Below are 20,858 nucleotides of genomic sequence, written 5' to 3' on the forward strand. Positions count from 1 at the left end.
TGTGTATGAAGGGGGAAAGTAACGTACATGATGGTTCGGGAAACCAGGCACCTTTGGGTGGGAAATTTACCCGAACATGTTCGAGAGGAGAAAATTGTCGAACATTTTAAACGGTAAGTTACGCAAGAGGAGAGGCAGCGCGCTCTGTGTCCAATAGCTAGCTATCTGAGCTAGCTAACGTTAGCCATCTTCAAGATACAACACCAAATGGTCTCTGTTGTTTAAGATTTTTTTTCCCCCGTGATATTTTTTGTACAAACACACAACATACCAGAATTTCACAATTTATTGGAATCCAGCAAGCTGAAATGTCACTGAATGCTAGCTTGTCAGCTAACTAGCTACCATTTTGTCGTTTGCTCACTTGATATACGTTAACGACGTCGCTAGCTACATCAGTTAATGCCTTGGTAACTAGTTCAGCAAGCTAGCAGAAATATAGCTAACATACTAGTTAGGAAGCAAATTTTATGATTGAAGGATGTGGTATCACATCTACTAGTTATGTTTAGTAGGGGCTATGTGTTAATCATTAGTCGGATTACTGAATAGTGCAAAGTCATCTAACTTTATCGCTAAATGCATGGTTTCTCCACGTTCCTCCGATGCTACTGCTAGCTTTGTTAGCTGCCATAATTACCTAGTGGACGATATCGGGTTTGATTGCCTGGCAGCGAGTTCATCAACGTGCTAACACGATGAAAGCCCTCGTGTAACATATGAGCTTCTTGATTATATCGCTCGTTCACTGCATAATTCATCACGCCTTAACTGCAATGTTTAGCGGTTCATATGGTCCGAAAAGTGGCTACCATAATCATCAATCTCTCTGCTCGATCCTTAAGCGTGTGCCAGGTAACGTTATTGGATCACTCAATATTCTAATGCTTTAAAGTGGCAAGGAGGTAACCGCAAGAAAGTAGCTATGATACGTTATTTGAAACTATTTACATCATAATCAACTACTTTGAGCCTAACGTTAGGTTCTTTGAACTGGCTTTCAGCCAAATGCCAGATTCAGTGAACATGAGCACTGTGTACACCAACACATGGATCTAGTGTTTCAGTGAAAGTGTGCAACTCTTGAAGAACCAACATTTGAGTTCTTGGCATTTTTTCAGTGACTTCAAAATAACAGCAGAACACCCTATTTTCACACTAATAATAGATTCCTATTAAAGCATAATTGTAATCCACAGGTTCCACTGACCCTCATATTCTATGTAAGATGATTTAGTAAAGGAATAGAACAACTTTAATTTGAGAAAAGTCATTTTATTTTTTTAAAGTTCACTACACAAAGGTGCCAAAATACTTGGGCCTCCATTTTTAAAGGGAAAGTCCACTCGAAAGTATTGTTTGGTGGGGTTTTTCTTAGTCCACTGTTGATAGAGTCCCAATGCTTTGCATGTCAGCAGTCAAGTTTTCAAGATATTGGACTTTAAAGAAGTAAAGTGTCACCGGCCACATCATCATGCCGGTGACTCTGCTTCTTGAAAGTTTAATATCACACACATATATATTTAATGAGTGGATTTTCCCTTTCATGCTAATTTGACTAATTGGCTGCCAGGCAAAATCGGGCTCCTGTGCTTTCTTTGCTGTTTAAAAATCTAGCTACTAGGCTAGCTATTATAGTATTGTGCTTATCATAAGTCTGAATGGACGCGTACATAGTATCTCAATAGTGTGACATATTTTCTCTCTTTGTTCTTGCTCAGCTATGGACGTGTCGAGAGTGTCAAGGTCCTGCGGAAGCGAGGGTCGGAGGGCGGCGTGGCAGCCTTTGTGGATTTTGTGGATATCAAAAGTGCACAGAAGGCTCACAATGCTGTCAACAAGATGGGGGACAGAGACCTGCGCACTGACTACAACGAACCTGGGTCTGTCCCTAGTGCTGTTCGGGGCCTTGATGACAACCCCCCTTCGAGCAGTCACGGGCGGGATGTTTCAGGATTCTCTAGGGGGGCAGTGGGTCCAGTGTTTGGCCCCCCAGTGTCCCTCCACACCAGAGAGGGGCGGTATGAACGGATAAGAGACTGGTAAGTGGACATAGTCTCCCTCTGAAGTACTGGGGGATCGTGGTGTCAGTAAAAATATATATATATTTTATCCCGCAATAACATCATTTCATTGTTGGGTTATTAATAAATCAAGGGCAATAGATTCCTTACAGTTTTACATAAAGGTGACCTAGGGAACAATCCCTTTACCATCCGCACAGACCTGGCCTTTTTTTCCTGGGTCTAAGTTAATTGTTTATGCTAATCTATTGAGAGGTATGGATGTATGAAGTATTATTCAAAATTTTGGATTTATTATGTGAGACGTATCCTGCTTTCACGTTGGATATTACACCTGTGGGGAATATCCTGGTGAGTTTGGATATCACATTTGTTGGATTTTATCCTGGTGAGTTTTCGGATATTTTTATTTGACAAACCATGGATTCTAACCGCGATTTACCTGGGATCGTCGTTCTTTGGAAGTAAATCGGTGCCTGGATGGATTAAATACTCCTATATTTTCTTGAGAATTATATTCAGGCAGGTTTATTCACCTATGGACTATTCATCAGAGAAGACAGGGAGGATTGTTGTTTTTTCCTCACCACCGTTCCACTGCTGGGCAGAGAGCATTTTTCTGGAAGTCTCCAAACCAAGGATATCTGCGATTCGTCTGGATTTAAATAACATCATGGACCAAGGGATGTAAGTTGCCATCGTAAGGATGTAAGTTGGCTAGTTGTCATCACAGGGCCCCATCAATACATCATTCACAGCTAGTTGATCATTTTCAGACAAGGGAACTTACATTTTACAGGGTATAATTGTAATTTAGTATGGAGTTTATATCAAAAGGAACTAAAGAGAAACTGAGGAGTAACAGAACACCTATCAAGAAATTCCATTGGAATATTTTTCAGAGAGAGATGGCCATGAAGACAACTGAAGACATGCATTATGGATGTACCTGCCTCATGGAAGTAACCCCCACATTGGATGTAAGGATGTTGGGTATAGGATGTACACAGGTGTAACCGCACTTCTTTTGTTGGATTACTCTGCTTCAGTGTGGATTTAGCTGTATATCCTCTCAGCATCAGTATTTGGGGTTACTAACAAAGAACAGAAACGTCTGCATTTTCAAAGAAAACCGAATGAAGCCTGAAGATGTCATCTACACAGTGATGGGAGTAGACTGTCTATTTTCCCCTTGGGATATGTAATAGTGCTATTTTAAGGAATTAATTACGTTGCAGTGGACTAGGATTATTCCGTGCATTATGGTGAGAGAAGATACTGTTTTTTTACTGGAGGGTATGCAAACTGGATTGCTAGTTTTGAAGAGGAATAATACAGAGCTCTATTTTGGACAGTAATATGCAGAAAACTCAGACTTGTTCCTTTTTTCTAGCAAGTTGGATATGTTTTCAGTCTATCCTGTCTCTAGTGTCACTTTTGAAATGCACCGCTATGCCCTTAAGTGTGACTCATGTTTTTTTATTTTTTTAAATTAAACCTGTATCAATCGTTGTCATAAAAAATCAATTTCTTTGGTTGTTTTCTTTCTTTTTACATCAAACGAAGAGATTAAGAGATGGTGGATTATACCTAAGATGCCTACCCTACCCAGTGTTCTACTCGAACATCAGACTCTATACACATGAAGACAAAATAATCTTTTTGCTCAAGTTTTTTAAATTTTTTAATGCAAATGATTTTTAATTTTTTATTCCGGCTCACACAATTCTGACGACCTAGATTGTATTTGGGATTATAGGTTCGGTTACTGCTTTTGGAAAAGGTTGGTATTGTCCTGCCCACTGCGTCTCTTTCCTCGTCTCCTGCACTAATTGTTAGAGCTTTTAGAGAGAAAATATGCAGCTGCTTGGGCCAGAGGGCTTGTTTTTCTTTCTCTTCCTTGCTCTCTTTTTCTTTTCTGTCACTTTTTCTGTCTCTCTCTCTTGCTTTTTCTCTTAGTTACTAGGTGGCTTAATATAGACTAGTTAAGATCTAGCAGGTCCACCAGGATTTCCCTCAACTGCCAAGACCCACTGTTCTTACTTAATTCAGAAATTGTATTTGATCTCAGTAGGAACTCACTTGCTCACTCTGACAAATGTGATATGACACAGCTTCTAGATAATTGGAATAAATGCAAACGATGGAGTTCAATAGTTTCACAGATGCGGTTGTGTTACGTTTGGCCAACAAAGAAATTCTCACAATGTGTGTTCATGCATTTTTGAGTCTCAAGCATGGCCCTTATGAAACTAAACCTGTCCCAGGGTTACCTTACTCTATGCTAGAGCTGGGACGATAAATAGAAAGTTATTGACACCAATCAGTTATCGCAGGAATTTTGCTGGTATCGTTCATTACGATAAGTAGCCTATACTAGAGAAATGCCCCTCGTGTATTCTATTGCTTCTACTGGAATCGCAAATGATTGGCCTGTATCTTCATAGACCCGTGTTCAGCGGGGTCCCTGTTTGTGTTTATTTAAGTTGACATTTTAACAGTGCACTGCCTACCTATTTTAAACTTCATTGTGTGTTGGAACTAATCTGTATTTTTGGAGTCACACTAACACTCGCCCTCTCTATATCTACTCTGTCTCTCTCCCCTATCCATCCATCCTTTGCCTGTGTCTTCCACCAGCTCAGAGACCCGGGAGCGTGCATATGATCACAGCCCCTATGGACACCATGAGCGCACTGGCACTTTTGATAGACAGCGCCACTACAACGCAGACTATTACCGTGATCGCACCATGTTTGCAGCTGGAGTTAGCCCTGGCCCTGGAAGTAGCAGTGCAATGGGTGGGAGCTTTGAAACCCCCGAGCCTCATTTTGAGTCCAGGATCCGAGGAGATCCCTTCATCTTGTCTAGTGCTGCACGCCGCGACCCCTATCGAGATGACAGGGGGCGTCGTGTTGACAGGACTTACCATCACCGCCGCAGTCGATCATCTCATTCCTCACAGTCCCGACACCCCTCCCCGCAAAGGACCACGGGACAAACACCCAAAGCCCCCCATTCCCCCAAAAGAGCCCCCCTCTCCCCAGAAAGAGGTCCGTGCTCTAGGTCCCGCAGTAGGTCCTCTAGCTCTGATTCTGTCAGCAGCACCAGCAGCACTGGCAGTGGCAGGTAGGATGTGCTTTTGTGATGGTGTGGATGTCATTGTTTGTATGGATGGAGCACACATCAGTCAATTAGCCTATGTTGTAGAGAATGTAGCAAGATAAGGGAACATATTCCACTAATCCAGTTGTAAAATATCCTGCTTGACTCTAGGATTATGGAGAGAATATCGCTGACTTGAGATGCATACAAATGTACCCTTTTTATTTAGTCAAGTTAGCTGAAGACCCTCTGAACATTACCCCCTCTCTTTCCTCACATTTATCCGTTTGGCAGCAGCGACTCAAACAGCAGTTCAAGTGAAGGGTCTCGTGCACGCTCTGTTCAGTCCTCTGCTACACATGCACCTCCCTCTCAGCCCTGTTCCATGGTGATGGAAGGTGATGAGCCACGCAGAAGCTTTGGCATCAGGGTCCAGAACCTACCAGTGCGTTCCACAGGTGAGTACCAATACCTAGCAGCATACTCATAAACATGCAGTCTGTCTGGACTTTGCTGTGCACCTTGACATTCTGGTTACACTTTGCTGGGCACCATGGCATTATGAAGGGGGTCACCAATCAATAGCGTAATCCTCTGCCATTTCGTGTCTACATGTTCAGCTGTAGAGGTAGCTAATCAAAGCATCCCCATTCTCCACCTTGACCTAACATTTGATTTTGTCCCTCACGATGCAGCTGCATGACCCATATCAAGCATCAATTAACTGTCCATTTCCCCTGCCAGACACAAGTTTGAAAGATGGACTGTTCCATGAGTTCAAGAAACATGGGAAAGTGACATCTGTGCAGATCCACGGGGCCTCAGAGGACCGATATGGTCTGGTGTTCTTCAGGCAGCAGGAAGACCAAGAGAAAGCCCTCAACGTCTCCAAAGGAAAGCTTTTTTTCGGCATGATGATCGAGGTTTCTGTCTGGAACGGCCCTGGTATGAAACTTTTTAGTGTCATAATGTAACATCTGTAATTCTTTCATTATTTGAGCTTGGGCCTTAAATCCTAATGGAGCTGTAATGAGCGGTCATTCACATACTGTTGAGTGTACTTCTATTGTCTTGTTTAGTGATTGTAATAGAAGTCTTTCCCTCAGAAACTGAGAGCGAGAATGAATTCAGGCCATTAGATGGACGGATTGATGAATTCCACCCCAAGGCCACAAGGACCCTGTTTATCGGCAACTTGGAGAAGACCACCAGTTACCAACAGCTCCTTGATATCTTCCAGCGCTTTGGAGAGATTGTGGTATGTATGTTACTGCACACTGATGGGTTGTGCAAGTTAAATATCTCTTCAAAAAAAAAATGCCAGAGAATTGCCTGTTTTCTTTTAAATATTTATTAATTTTGTCATCCCTCATACAGGATATTGACATTAAAAAAGTCAATGGTATTCCTCAATATGCCTTTGTGCAGTATTCTGATATTGCCAGTGTCTGCAAAGCTATAAAGAAGATGGATGGAGAGTATTTAGGGAGCAACCGGCTCAAGGTATTATTCATAAATCTATATTGCCCTTACCTCTAGTTATCCATATTGGTACAAAAGGAATTGAGTTCAGTGATACAGAACTACCCTCTGCAATTATTATTGTCAATGTTTTTACATCCTGTGTTTTCGGTCTCCTTTGCAGCTGGGTTTTGGAAAGAGTATGCCCACAACATGTGTTTGGCTGGACGGTTTGGCTTCCAACATCACAGAGCAATATCTCACACGCCACTTCTGCCGCTATGGACATGTAGTCAAGGTCTACCCTTTTTCCCCTCCCCAATGTTCTTGGAATCCCTGGCATTTTTGATACTATATTAGAGAAGTTGTTCTCAACACGATTTCTGCTTTTCTTCTTTTAGGTGGTGTTTGACAGGTTGAAGGGGATGGCTCTCATCTTGTATAACAACACAGATTTTGCACAGGCAGCTGTCAGGGAGACCAAAGGCTGGAAGATTGGAGGCAACAAAATAAAAGTATGAATAAATATGTTTCATTAATCAATCAGTGACTGACATTTTAACAGTAAACCAGATGAAGGGAGCTAATTTGTTTATTTGCAGGTGGATTTTGCCAGCCAAGAGAGTCAGATGGCTTTTTATCGCTCTATGCAGGCCTCGGGGCAAGACATTAGAGACTTCTATGAAATTCCAACTGAAAGAAGGTAAGGTTCACATTTGTAATGTGAGATGAATGGAGGGAATACTTTGAATTACTTGTTTTCTGGTGTAATTATTGGTTCTCACTTAAAAAAAATGTCCCCTCCTATTCCACAACCCCCTGCTTTACAGGGAGGAACGACCAAGACCTCCATACCATGAGTTCTCAGCAGAAAGAGCTTACTTTGAGAATGTACGCACCCCTGGCACCATTTACCCCGAAGACCCTCACAGAGACTACCCCGCCCGCAGCCGTGAGCGGTATTCGGAGTTGGAGCATTACCAGGGAGAACACTTTGACCCACGCTATCATGAGGACCCTCGGGAGTTCAGGGATTATCGAGATCCTTTTGAGCAGGACATTCGGAAATACACATACATCCAGAGGGAGCGAGAAAGGGAGCGGGAGCGCTTTGAGGCAGACCGAGTCAGGTGGAGCCCGTCTCATCCACGGCGCCCGATCACCCCATCTGCCTCCCCTTCACCATCTGAGCGTGCTCCCAGAGACCCAGAGCGACAGGTCTACAGCCAGTCCTCTGAGCGAAGTGGTAGTTGCAGCTCACTCTCACCACCACGCTTTGACAAGGCTGACAAGGCTCCTCCATTGGAACATGGAGCCAGCTCTAAGAGTGAGAGGTTGGAAAAAGACGCCCACTTGGTTGAACCTGAGCGTGGAGCTGGGGCTGAGAAAAGCAAGCGGGGAAGACGAAAGGAGAAAGGTGACAAAGAAAAAGGGGAGAAGAGTAAATCAAGGAAAGGAAAGGTGCAATCTCCTGGCATCCCACCATCTGAGACCAAGCTAGATCCCAGCCTGGATGGAGGCTCTGGAAGGGGAAAGGTGTCGGACCAAGACAGCCTTGAGAGACAGATATATAAAGGTGACAATGACCCTCCTCCTTCAGATCCGACAGCGACAACCTCTCGCCATGAGCCTGTAAAAAGTGAGAGACTTGAGTCAGGGAAAGGTGAGATCGCAGACAAGGATGTTAAAACACGATCCAAGAAACACCAAAAGTCTGACACTGGAAATGATGGGAAAGATCCATCACTGGATTCTGATCGGCTGGCTGCGAGAAAGAGGCGCTTTGGAGATGCCAGTGGGAGGACCATTCGGCAGAAGAGGAGAAGGCTGGAGGATGGGAGTCAACCCATAGACTTTGGAGCAAGCACTGCCTTTTCAAAAGAGACGGATGGCGACAATAAGGCTCAACAAAAAGACTCCCAGCGGAGGGATTCAAGATCCAAAACGGAGAGGCTGGTGTTTCCTGGTAGTCAGGATCCTGTAATGAGAGGACAGGAAGCGCTGCCCGAGGGGAGCGTGGACCCTATAGACCCAAAACGCCACAGCATGTCTAGAAGGTACTCCCACGATGGGAACATGGATCAGGATAATGCAAGAGATCAAGATCCACCAAGCCCTTTCAAATATGGTGCACAGGACAATGACAAGGGTGTCAAGGAAGAGCCTCTGGATATTGACCTCTCCCAGAGTTACCGCAAACAGATGGAGCAGAGGAGACTTCACCAACAGCTCCAAGAGCCAGACAAACAAGAAAAACCAGGAAGTCCACAAGACATAGAAAGGGAGGATCTTGAACACCGCAGTCTGGTACATGAAGTGGGCAAGCCACCTCAAGACGTCACAGATAATTTCCCATCTCATAAACTCAAGAAACTAGAGCAATTTGATGCAGATATTAGTGCCAAGAGGGGGGACCGTGTCTACAGGAGCTTCCGGCAAAAGAGTGAAGATCCTGAGTGGAACAACACTGTATCTCCAGGCTTGCAACACTTCTCTCGTCGTGCTGAAGATCCTGAGTGGAACAACACTGCATCTCCAGGCTTGCAACACTTTTCTCATCATGCTGAAGAGGACTTTGTGGTATCTTCACACCTCAGGGAGGTTAAAACGGAGGATAAAAGCCACCCAGACCTGGAGCTGGCAGTCAAAAGGACACATACAATGCAAATGTCCAAGTCAAACACTCCTTTACAAATTAGTGAGGAAGAGCGGGAAAAACGTTGGGAAAGCAGAGTCAAGCAAGATTTTTTACCCGACTTAAACTTCTCAAGAGGCATTGCAAAAAATCCACACCATCGCAAGCGTTTGGAGTACGGAATTGTGCATGATTTGGAGCCTGGGGAAGTACGATCCGATTCTGAGGAGGATAGAGAGAACAAACCACACTCTCCTATGCCCTCCACTTCGGTACCTTTGTCTGACAGGCAGAGAGTGGACAGATTTTCAGACCCTAAGCTTGCCACCTTGGAAAGGATGAAGTTCTACTCCTTTGCACTTGACCAAACCATCACACCAGATACCAAGGCCCTGCTAGAGCGAGCAAAGTCTCTGTCCTCCTCTAGGGAGGACAACTGGTCTTTCTTGGACTATGATTCACACTTTGCTGGTTTACGCAGTAGGAAAGATACTGAAAAGGTCGAGTCAGCACCTCGACCTACACCCTCTTGGTACATGAAGAAGAAGAAAATTCGCAGTAGTGGGTCTGAAGACAAACTAGATGACCGGAAGGAAGAGCCCAAGCCCAAGCCAGAGGAACATGAACGCAGGGAACTGTTTGCCTCACGTTTCCTTCACAGCTCGATATTTGAGCAGGACTCAAGACGTCTTCAGCACCTTGAGCGAAAGCATGAGGACCCTGAGCAGAGTCAGGGTCAGCAAACTGGTCAGCAAGGCCCGGCAGACGGGCAGCCTGACACAGAACCAGTTGTCCTCTTCCATAGCCGCTTTTTGGAGTTCACACGGCTTCAACAGCAGAAAGACCAACCGCTACCGGATGTGAAAAAGGCAGATTCCATAGATGACAATAGGGTGGAGAAGTCACCTGAGGCAGAACAGCAACCTCTGCAGTTACCTAAAACCTCAGAACCTGTCATGGATCCAGAGATTAAACCTATTAGCCCAGCCGAGGACATGATTTCCCAGCCCCCACTTATGCCCAAGCAGATGTCTCCACCCCTTCCACCCAAGCAGATATCTCCACTCCTTCCACCCAAAGAGATGTCTCCACCAGTGGAAACACGTGTCATGTTTACTCCATCCCTAGAGTCAGCTGCTCTAGAACCTTCGACTAAAGAAGAAAACATAAAAAATGAACAGCTCCCTCCCCTCCCGCAAATGTCTCCCCATTCGATGTCTCCCCCTGCTTCTGTTAATTTAGTAGCCCCCGAGCCCATTCGTTTGGTGAGAAAAGTTAAAAGATTCCCTAGTGAAGAGAAATCTAAAGATATAGCTCAGGATATTAAAACATTGACCCCTGAGCAGTCTTCCAACAGTGATTGCCATATTCATAAAACGTTATTGAGTCGTTCTGAGCTTGAGCTGGCACCTCCTGAATTACCACCTGAATTGAAAAGTTACACACCACCTAACCTTGTTGATGAGATGTCAAAAGAGGATACCAACACTGAAGATACAGACACTCATACAGAGGTGGAAAAGAAACTTGATCTTAATCAGATACAGGTGCTTGTTGATAATGAAACCAGGGATGAGTCAATTTCACCACAGAAGTCCAAGAACAAAAAGAGTAAGTCTCCTACTCAAGTCCCACTGACTCCTTTGGTTTCAGCAAATAGTTCAGAGAAACCACTTACACGCAAGAGTGAACGCACAAAGCGTGCATCATCCCCTAGAGCGGAGTCTTTGAAGGGAAGCTTGGATTCCAAATCCACAGGCAAGTCTCCCATACATGGTGCAGACCCCGAGCATGGCACAGAGCAAAGTATATATGTTGGAAGAGCAAGACGTAGAAATGTGAAATCTGTATATGCCACCCCAGTTGAGGAAGATGCCACTAAGGGGGCTGGAAAGGATGTAACTGAGTCACCACGTTCTGCACGAAAGCGAGGTGGAGACAAAGAAGCTGCCCCTCAGCAACCATTAGAACAGGATTCACTTGCACCTATCACCTCAAGGCGGGGACGTCCTCCTAAGAATCGTCAAAAAGGAGATGACATGTTAACAGCTAAAGGGGATAGATCAAAAATGGAGACCAAGGATACGGACTCCAATGAATCAGAGAGTAGTGAAAGAATCTCAAAAGTGTCAAAAAGCAGACATTCTCCTCATGGTCATAAAGTGTTGGCAAGTCAGTTACCCACGCCCACAGTGACTGGATCCAGTAGGAAGGGGGGAAAAACTGAGCCCCCTGAAGATGTTGCTCAACCGATAGATTTTACAGAGGAGGACAATTTGGCCATGCCAGATTCCACTGTCTCATGTAAAGAAGATTCTGTGGTGCCAGTTGTGACAAAAAAAGAGGAGAATGTCAAGCAACAACTAGGAACAGAGAAATCAAGAGATCAAGACGGGCAGAAAATTGACCCTATTGACGAGAAAGTCAGTGGAACTAAATTAGGTGAGAAAGAGACTGAACCTCCAGTCATGGAAGAACAGCCTGTTTTGGAGAAGAGTGGGAGAGGAAAAGCCCCACGCTTGACACGGATTCCAAAATCTCCTGTCCTCAAGAACCTCAAGATAAGACTAAATGTCACTGAGGTGAAAGATTTACTTCAAATGGGGGATGAAGAACCCGGAAATCAGGATGATTCTTCTAAAAAGACTAAACCAGGGGAACCTACTAATGACCCATTATTATTAGAGTGTAGTCCAGGACAAGATGTGAGTTCTAGCAACGAGGATAAAGATGGGGTGACATCAGAGAATAAGCCTCCAATAGATCCTAAAACGTTGCTACAACAGGAACAGGAGCTGGAGCAAGCTGTGGAGAACATTGCTAAACTGACAGACCCAACCCTCCCAGCTGAGCCACCCACTCCACCTGCCCAACCACCTGCAGAATTAAAAATTGAGACTGAGGAAGACAAACCAGCCAATCCTGCTAGTGAGTATGAACTTGCTGCTGCAATTGATTCCATTATGGGTGAGGATATAGCTGTCCCTCTGCCTCAAGAGCCGGTAAATAGTGCTGTTGTGGATTCAGATCTAGAGATTCCAACCTTCATCCAGCCGACCAAGGGAGCTGAACCTGTGACTAACATATCTCCTGTTCAGGGGGAGTCCTTTTTCCCAACCACACCCAGGAAAGGTGCTAAGGGTAGAGCTAAAACACCGAAGCGGTCTAAGAGCCAAAAGTCTAACAAAAAGGATGCTGTAAAAGAAAGTTCATTAGAACCGGAGAACACCCCTGTTATCACATCAGACAGCACACCCTCCAACGAACAGCCTGTTCCAGAAAGTATTCCCTCATCTACAGTTGCTGGTGTCATTACAGCCACCTCTTGGAAGCCTGAAACGGCGCATTTGGCTCTCAAGACTACAGACATGCCTAAAGAATCAAAGTTGCCTCCAGCCCCTGCAGAGCAACCTCCACCTAAACATCTGCAACCTGTCTGCCCCACAACCAAAAGTCCCACTCTCACCAAGCCTCATACACAACCACCACCACCGGAGTGCATCTCACCCTCACTTTCTCCACCCCCAACCCGGCCAAACATCAGAACCACACAGCCAAGCAGGATCCCAGTTTCCCCACCAGATTGGCTCAACCAGTCCAAGGATGCAATTGTCCCTTCCTCTCCTAGAGCATCAGCAGCTCCCGTAGAGAACCCAGGACTTCCCCTTGACACTGAGCACATGGAGACTGATCACAACATCAGTGACTTGCGTAGGATTCTCATGAAGCACAAAAATGTTTCACTCCCAGTCCCATGCAGTAGTACTGTTCCTTCCAATCTGGGCACCTCGTCCCTTAGGGATCCTCCACATCCTTCTGATAGTAATACTCCAATGGTTGTTGTGCCTAGTAAGGCCCCTCTAAATGACAACAGGCTGCCATCTCATCCAGCTCAGCCTGTAGTCCGGCCCCCAGCCTCACTACCATCCCCTGAGTCAAAGTCTGTGATTTCTGTTATCGCCTCCACTGCCACTTCTGTTATCAGTCGTGTTTGCAATCCACCCGACATGGAGAAAGTTAATATGTCTGTTGACAGAAATCCCTGTGTGGACATGCCACTTCCCAAGCAGGCATACAGGCCGCCCAGCATGGAGGACAGGGACAGTGGTTTGTACCATGGACCATCAGTTGGTGAGGAGGGTGGAAGTGCTGGGAGGTACTTGGTTGAGAGCTCCGGTCTGGGTACGGGCTCTATCCCAGGTCTAAGGGTGAATACCTCAGAGGGAGTGGTGGTGCTGAGTCACTCAGGGCAGATCAAGGAGGGACCACAGAGGATCAGTGCCAAAATCAGCCAGATCCCACCAGCTACTGCAGTTGACATGGAATCTCAGCAGCTTGTGTCCATGCCCCAAATAAAACAGGAGATGTATACCCACTCCCAGTCAAACACTCCAAAGTGTCCTCAAATACAGACAGACCATGGGCATCCTAAGACGCAACAACCTGTGTCTGCTATTAAACAAGAAAACACTGGTATGGAAAAGTTAGAATCTCCCTACCCATCAGGGCCTCAAGGAGTTGTGAAGAGGCTCCAGCAGACGGTTAGTAGTCCACAAGTGATGGGTTACCATCATCCAGAGTTCACAATGTTATTGAAGCATCCAAAAAAAGTGGATGGGGCTGATGCTATGACTGCTGATGGGGGTAAACCATCTTGGAACTCTGCCATAAGTCCTGTAATGAGCCCCCACTTGCCCTCTCCGGCTGGCAACCACGTAGGCTTTGTTTCCGGCTCGGCCACTGACAGAACTCCATCACATCTCAGTGGGGTCAAACAGGAGCCCCGTTCTCCTCGCAAGTCAGGCCACCCACACTCTCCGTTCACTAAAGTGTCCTCTCCCATTGGCGGCTCCTCTCCGAAAGGCCTCCCTGGGATGCTGCCCTCTGGCCTTCCCGCCATGCAGCAGTATGTCACCAGTGTCCACCACCCTGAGCAGTCTGTTATCATGCAACCTCACAGTGCTCACAGTGGCATTGGCAGGATGTCACCCCATCGTGTCTCCCAAGCAATCCCCATGGGGCACCTTGTCCAAGGAGAGGTCAGGGTGAACACACCACCCCTCTCTGTGATGAGTTTCGGGATGCATGGAGACCCTCTTGCCTCTCCCTGGTCTGGTCCTCTCCAGCAACGTCCCACCTCGCCCCAGGCGGTAGGCAGAGACATGGTCCTCAAGGTTAACCCTGGGAATGTAAGGGGCCACGAGGGAGAGCAAGAGGATGCCAGACGCTTCCATCAGGCCACAGGGAGACCATCTGCCACCCAGCTGAAACCAGAGACTATGCAGGTGGATCCCCGCGGAGCTCTACGTAGTGGGCTACAGCTGGACCCGTACATGTCACCCAGGGACATGCGTGTGCTCATGCACCACCCGCAGGGAGAGCGCTCTGCCTCAGAACCACACCAGGGACACATCCAAGAGACTGTCCCCCCCTCTTCGACATCTGCCAATATCACATCGTCCCTGTCCCCCAGGGCACATCTGCTGACTAAAGGTGTTTCTGAGAAGGATGGCACAAAGCCACAGGAGGTCAAGAGCCCACACTCTCCTCTGAAGGATGGGATGATGGGGATTCGGCCATCTATGGCCGCCATGGCTTCCCCACAAAGGGTGCAGTTGCTGCCATCAGGGACCGGAGCTTCCTTCTCAGAGTATCCAGGAATGTACAGCAACACCCGGGCCGTCCATTCCCAGATCCCAGAGACTTCTTTTGGGGTCAACCAGGCACCTGTCAACATCACTTCTGCCTTAGTGAGTTAAACACTATTCAGTGTACTGTATCTCTGCACAATTTTGATAATGATCACGGGGTAGTGTCTTGAATGATGTTTGGAAAAACAACTTGTTTATACTAAAATCACTCTTCTGGGCCTCAGGGTACAGACCCCAGCCAGTCACAAGCTGATGGCAAGGTGAAACAAGTTGGACACCAACCTGTCAACATGGTGCAGCTGCTCACGGTGAGTCACTTAAGGATTTATGGAAATGGGGAACAGACAGGCAATTAGAGACAGTAAAACCAGAACGACAACTGAACAGGATTTCAGGATTTTTGTTTTTATATTATTTTAAATATTTACAAAAATAAATAGCATTTTGCATCACTGTTTTATTTTCTGTTTGAGCAGAAGTACCCGATAGTGTGGCAAGGGCTGCTAGCACTGAAGAATGACCAAGCTGCTGTCCAGTTGCATTTTGTCTGTGGCAACAAAGCATTGGCTCTACGATCGCTGCCCTTACCAGAGGGAGGAGCGCTGCTACGGATCGTCCAGAGAATGAGACTTGAGGCATCACAACTGGATGGTGTGGCTAGAAGAATGACTGTAAGTTATTTTCCCTATCATGAGGATGAGTCCATCCTAAATTGTGTTAACTTGGCCCAGTGTAAGTGGATGCAAACAGCAAGTGAGTGGATGCTACTTGATGAGGAGCACTTTTCACTAACCTAGTCACTAAACTAGTCACTCGGTAACTAAAGTAATGGTCCAATCATTAAGGACTGGCGAGATGGCGCCGATAGCAACTTTAGTGTACATTTTTTTGTTTGTTATTTCTCACATTATTAGCTCAGAACGTCCTTTGCACTATCACATACAGCCGGAAATAACTTTTGGATATTAGAGCGGCACTAACATTCCTGAATTGGAGCATTTGTTCATACCGCTTCCAAGTATATTACACGCTAATGTTAAGCCCCTGGACAATAAAGTAACACTCTGATATACGGAATCATGGCTCTCTCCGGATATACTGTCCCTGTCCATATAGCCAGCTGGGTTCTCAGTACATTGCACAGACAGGAATAAAGAACATTCCTGGGAAAAATAAGGCAGAGATGTATGTTTCATGCTTAAATCCTCTTTGGGCTGAGATCCCGCTAACAGGACAACAGCCAGTGACAGTGCAAGGCGCCAAATTCAAAACAACAGAAATCCCATAATTAAAATTCCTCAAACATACAAGTATTTTACACCATTTTAAAGATACTCTTCTTGTTAATCCCACCACATTGTCCGATTTCAAAAAGGCTTTAGGACGAAAGCAAACCAAACGATTATGTTAGGTCAGAGCCAAGTCACAGAAAAAAAGCAATTTTTCCAGCCAAAGAGAGGAGTCACAAAAAGCAGAAATAGAGAGAAATTAATCACTAACCTTTGATCTTCATCAGATGACACTCATAGGACTTCATGTTACACAATTCATGTATGTTTTGTTCGATAAAGTTCATATTTATATTTTTAAAAATCTGTTTACATTGGTGCGTTATGTTCAGTAGTTCCAAAACATCAGGTGATTTTGTAGAGTTACATCAATTTACAGAAATACTCATAATAAACATTGATAAAAGATGCAAGTATTATGCACGGAATTATAGATACACTTCTCCTTAATGCAACCGCTGTGTCAGATTTCAAAAAAGCTTTACCCGAAAAAGCACACCATGCAATAATCTGAGTACAGCGCTCAGAGACCAAAACAACCCAAACAGATATCAGTCATGTTGTGTAGTCAACAGAAGTCAGAAATAGCATTCTAAATATTCACTTACCTTTGATCTTCATCAGAGTGCACTCCCAGGAATCCCAGTTCCACAATGTTTGTTTTGTTCGATAATGTCCATTTATGTCCAAATACTTCCTTTTTGTTTGCGCGTTTAGCCCAGTAATCCAAATTCATAACGCGCGATCACTAGGATCATTCAAGTCAAATAGGAGTGCCTTTGGGACAAGTCTCGGGAATGTCCGGAGCCCGGACTTGACCCATCCAACCTGACATAGTGTCATTCTAGATGATTCTGAACTTCTAACTTTGTGGTAACAGTTTGGGGAAGGCTGTTTCCTGGTCAGTTTGACATTGCCCCTGTGCACAAAGTGAGGTACATACAGAAATAGTTTGAGATCGATGTGGAAGAACTTGACTGGCATGCACAGAGACCTGACATCAACCCCATCAAACACCTTTTGGGATGAATTGGAATGCTGACTGCAAGCCAAGCCTAATTGCCCAACACCAGTGCCTGACCTCACTAATGCTCTTGTCTGAATGGAAGCAAGTCCCCACAGCAATGTTCCAACAGTGGAAAAGCCTTCCTTGAAGAGTGGAGGCTGTTATAGAAGCAAAGGGGGGACCAACTCCACATTAACGCCCATGATTTTGGAATGAGCTGTTCGACGAGCAGGTGTCTACTTACTTTTGGTAGTGAATGCGACCAATTCAATTTTAAGGAAGAAATTCTCAAGTTCATGTACATCGCATGTCTGTTTTAATGTGTTTTTTTTTCTTCTATTTTTTGCAGGGGGAGAGTGAGTTCTGTCTCCTGCTAGCTCTGCCTTGTGGACGGGACCAGGACGATGTCCTGAATCAGACCCAGGCCCTAAGGACCGCTTTCATAAACTACTTGCAGGCCAAGCTGGCTGCAGGCATCATCAATGTCCCCAACCCAGGCTCCAATCAGGTGAGTCTCTCTGCTTGTTTGTTACTGTAGATGTCTCTGTTTTTGCAAACATTCAGCCACTGCTGGTTTTTGATAACTTCACATTTACATACAGTGGGGGAAAAGAGTATTTAGTCAGCCACCAATTGTGCAAGTTCTCCCACTTAAAAAGATGAGGCCTGTAATTTTCATCATAGGTACACTTCAACTATGACAGACAAAATAATCCAGAAAATCACATTATAGGATTTTAAATGAATTTGTTTGCAAATTATGGTGGAAAATAAGTATTTGGTCACCTACAAACAAGCAAGATTTCTGGCTCTCACAGACCTGTAACTTCTTCTTTAAGAGGCTCCTCTGTCCTCCACTCGTTACCTGTATTAATGACACCTGTTTGAACTTGTTATCAGTATAAAATACACCTGTCCACAACCTCAAACAGTCACACTCCAAACTCCACTATGGCCAAGACCAAAGAGCTGTCAAAGGACACCAGAAACAAAATTGTAGACCTGCACCAGGCTGGGAAGACTGAATCTGCAATAGGTAAGCAGCTTGGTTTGAAGAAATCAACTGTGGGAGCAATTATTAGGAAATGGAAGACATACAAGACCACTGATAATCTCCCTCGATCTGGGGCTCCACGCAAGATCTCACCCCGTGGGGTCAAAATGATCACAAGAATGAACGGTGAGCAAAAATCCCAGAACCACACGGGGGGACCTAGTGAATGACTTGCAGAGAGCTGGGACCAAAATAACAAAGCCTACCATCAGTAACACACTACGCCGCCAGGGACTCAAATCCTGCAGTGCCAGACGTGTCCCCCTGCTTAAGCCAGTACATGTCCAGGCCCGTCTGAAGTTTGCTAGAGAGCATTTGGATGATCCAGAAGAAGATTGGGAGAATGTCATATGGTCAGATGAAACCAAAATATAACTTTTTGGTAAAAACTCAACTCGTTGTGTTTGGAGGACAAAGAATGCTGAGTTGCATCCAAAGAACACCATACCTACTGTGAAGCATGGGGGTGGAAACATGCTTTGGGGCTGTTTTTCTGCAAAGGGACCAGGACAACTGATCCGTGTAAAGGAAAGAATGAATGGGGCCATGTATCGTGAGATTTTGCGTGAAAACCTGCTTCCATCAGCAAGGGCATTGAAGATGAAACGTGGCTGGGTCTTTCAGCATGACAATGATCCCAAACACACCGCCCGGGCAACGAAGGAGTGGCTTCGTAAGAAGCATTTCAAGGTCCTGGAGTGGCCTAGGCAGTCTCCAGATCTCAAACCCATAGAAAATCTTTGGAGGGAGTTGAAAGTCTGTGTTGCCCAGCAACAGCCCCAAAACATCACTGCTCTAGAGGAGATCTGCATGGAGGAATGGGCCAAAATACCAGCAACAGTGTGAAAACTTACAGAAAACGTTTGACCTCTGTCATTGCCAACAAAGGGTATATAACAAAGTATTGAGAAACTTTTGTTATTGACCAAATACTTATTTTCCACCTTAATTTGCAAATAAATTCATAAAAAATCCTACAATGTGATTTTCTGGATTTTTCTTCTCATTTTGTCTGTCATAGTTGAAGTGTACCTATGATAAATTACAGGGCTCATCTTTTTAAGTGGGAGAACTTGCACAACTGGTGGCTGACTAAATACTTTTTTGCCCCACTGTACAAATTAAATGTTATGTTTTACATTTTGGAGCGGTCTTTAGATCGCATAGTCTTTCAACTGATCCATTTTTATCTCTCTTCTCCAGCCTGCCTATGTGTTGCAGATATTCCCACCATGTGAGTTTTCAGAGAGCCACTTATCCCGGCTAGCCCCTGACCTCCTCAACCGGATCTCCAATATCTCCCCTCACCTCATGATTGTCATCACCTCTGTGTAACAACCCACCCCCCTCCAGTGGGGAAAAGGAACCACATCTTCTTATTAGTGGATGTACACCAAGTTGAGCCTCAGGAAACAAGAGGAATGGCAGGATCTTTGCTCCTGGAGACACTGGGAACATTTGGGAATAACGTGCTATTCAAACTTTTTCCAAGTCACGTCTTTTCTTTTCTTTTTCACACCTGTCTGGTATTTTTGTCCTTCTCAAAAGAGCGAGCTCAGGGATGGACTACACCAGAACCCTATATCTCTGCTGTATTTGTATTTATTGGGGAGTTTTATTTTTACGTAGGGAGTTACTGAAGAAAAAATGTTGATGTTTGATGAATAAGAAGAATGAGTGACTTCCTGGGTGGCCTTTTATTCTTCATAATTTTAATGATTTTTGTTCATTTTTTAAAATTCTTCATAAGAAAGGATCATGGAAGCCATTAAACAATGGCAAAAATAGACATTTGAAGGTGTTTTTAAGTACAGCGATTATGTACAAACAAATTTCATTGTTCAGCCTTTCTCATAGAGGAAGAAGGAACTTTCAAAAACTTTTAGGGCACGTCTCAAATGGCATCCTATTTCTTATATGGTGCACTACTTTGGGCCCTGGTCAAAAGTAATGCGCCATATGGGGATAGGGTGCCATTTGGGATGCACTGAGATCTTGTAGAGAGGACTGTATCAGCCTAACAAACCCCTTTTGATTCCACCAGCTCTGTTCCATTTCTCTACTTAAACAAGACTAGGCTGTTCCCTTCCATCTGTTTCCGCATTATACGACCAACAGTGGGATTTAAGAGTTTTTGGAATACTGGACCCTGTAAATATTTTAAATATTTAAAACTGACAAAGTAGGACTTGGGACAACTTGACACCAAGAGACTTCCATCCAACCATGGAAATACAACAATGTATACAAGGATTAATTAATTGGGGGTGTAAGGAAGGACTGAGGGAAATCCCTTTGTGGTGTAAATACTTGTGACACAGCAGGTTGGAATACTTGTGTGGAGTTTGCTGAGGGCACTTCACATTTTGTTACTCAAATAAAAAATTAATCCAGAAAACTAAAACAGTCATGAGCTCTTTCATCTGGATGTTTTTTTTTCTTGTTTCTCTTTGAGATGCTGTCTGTTTGAAATAAATATTTGAACATTGTGTAAATATAATCTGAGTTTTCTACTAACATTTTTTTAATGCTGGGGATGTATATTCTGTTGCAGTTCAGTAGAAGTCTACTTCTGCATTCCTAACAGCTGGGTTAGGTTTATGTAACATATTGATAGGATGCGGTAGTGGATT

At 44.8% G+C, this 20,858-nt stretch overlaps 1 protein-coding gene across 4 annotated transcripts; it reads left to right on the plus strand.

The window, feature by feature from the left end:
• On the plus strand, positions 1-20,725 carry LOC109891332 (msx2-interacting protein). Of its 4 annotated transcripts, none has more exons than XM_020483791.2 (15): positions 1-113; positions 1,722-2,042; positions 4,665-5,153; positions 5,424-5,587; positions 5,874-6,074; positions 6,224-6,387; positions 6,507-6,632; positions 6,775-6,888; positions 6,992-7,105; positions 7,193-7,293; positions 7,421-14,975; positions 15,101-15,184; positions 15,353-15,547; positions 17,521-17,679; positions 19,429-20,725. In XM_020483791.2, exons 1-15 carry the CDS (start codon positions 28-30, stop codon positions 19,558-19,560), a joined length of 10,005 nt encoding a protein of 3,334 aa, XP_020339380.1. In that variant the 5' UTR covers positions 1-27; the 3' UTR covers positions 19,561-20,725. The 4 variants fall into 4 exon arrangements, with proteins under 4 accessions (XP_020339380.1, XP_020339381.1, XP_031681376.1 ...); XM_020483792.2 differs by having other exon boundaries at positions 6,236-6,387; positions 19,429-20,714; XM_031825516.1 differs by having other exon boundaries at positions 5,427-5,587; positions 19,429-20,714.
• Positions 20,726-20,858: the final 133 nt, after the last annotated feature.

Source organism: Oncorhynchus kisutch, linkage group LG5 (assembly GCF_002021735.2).
Source record: "Oncorhynchus kisutch isolate 150728-3 linkage group LG5, Okis_V2, whole genome shotgun sequence".
Classification (NCBI taxonomy): Eukaryota; Metazoa; Chordata; class Actinopteri; order Salmoniformes; family Salmonidae; genus Oncorhynchus; species Oncorhynchus kisutch.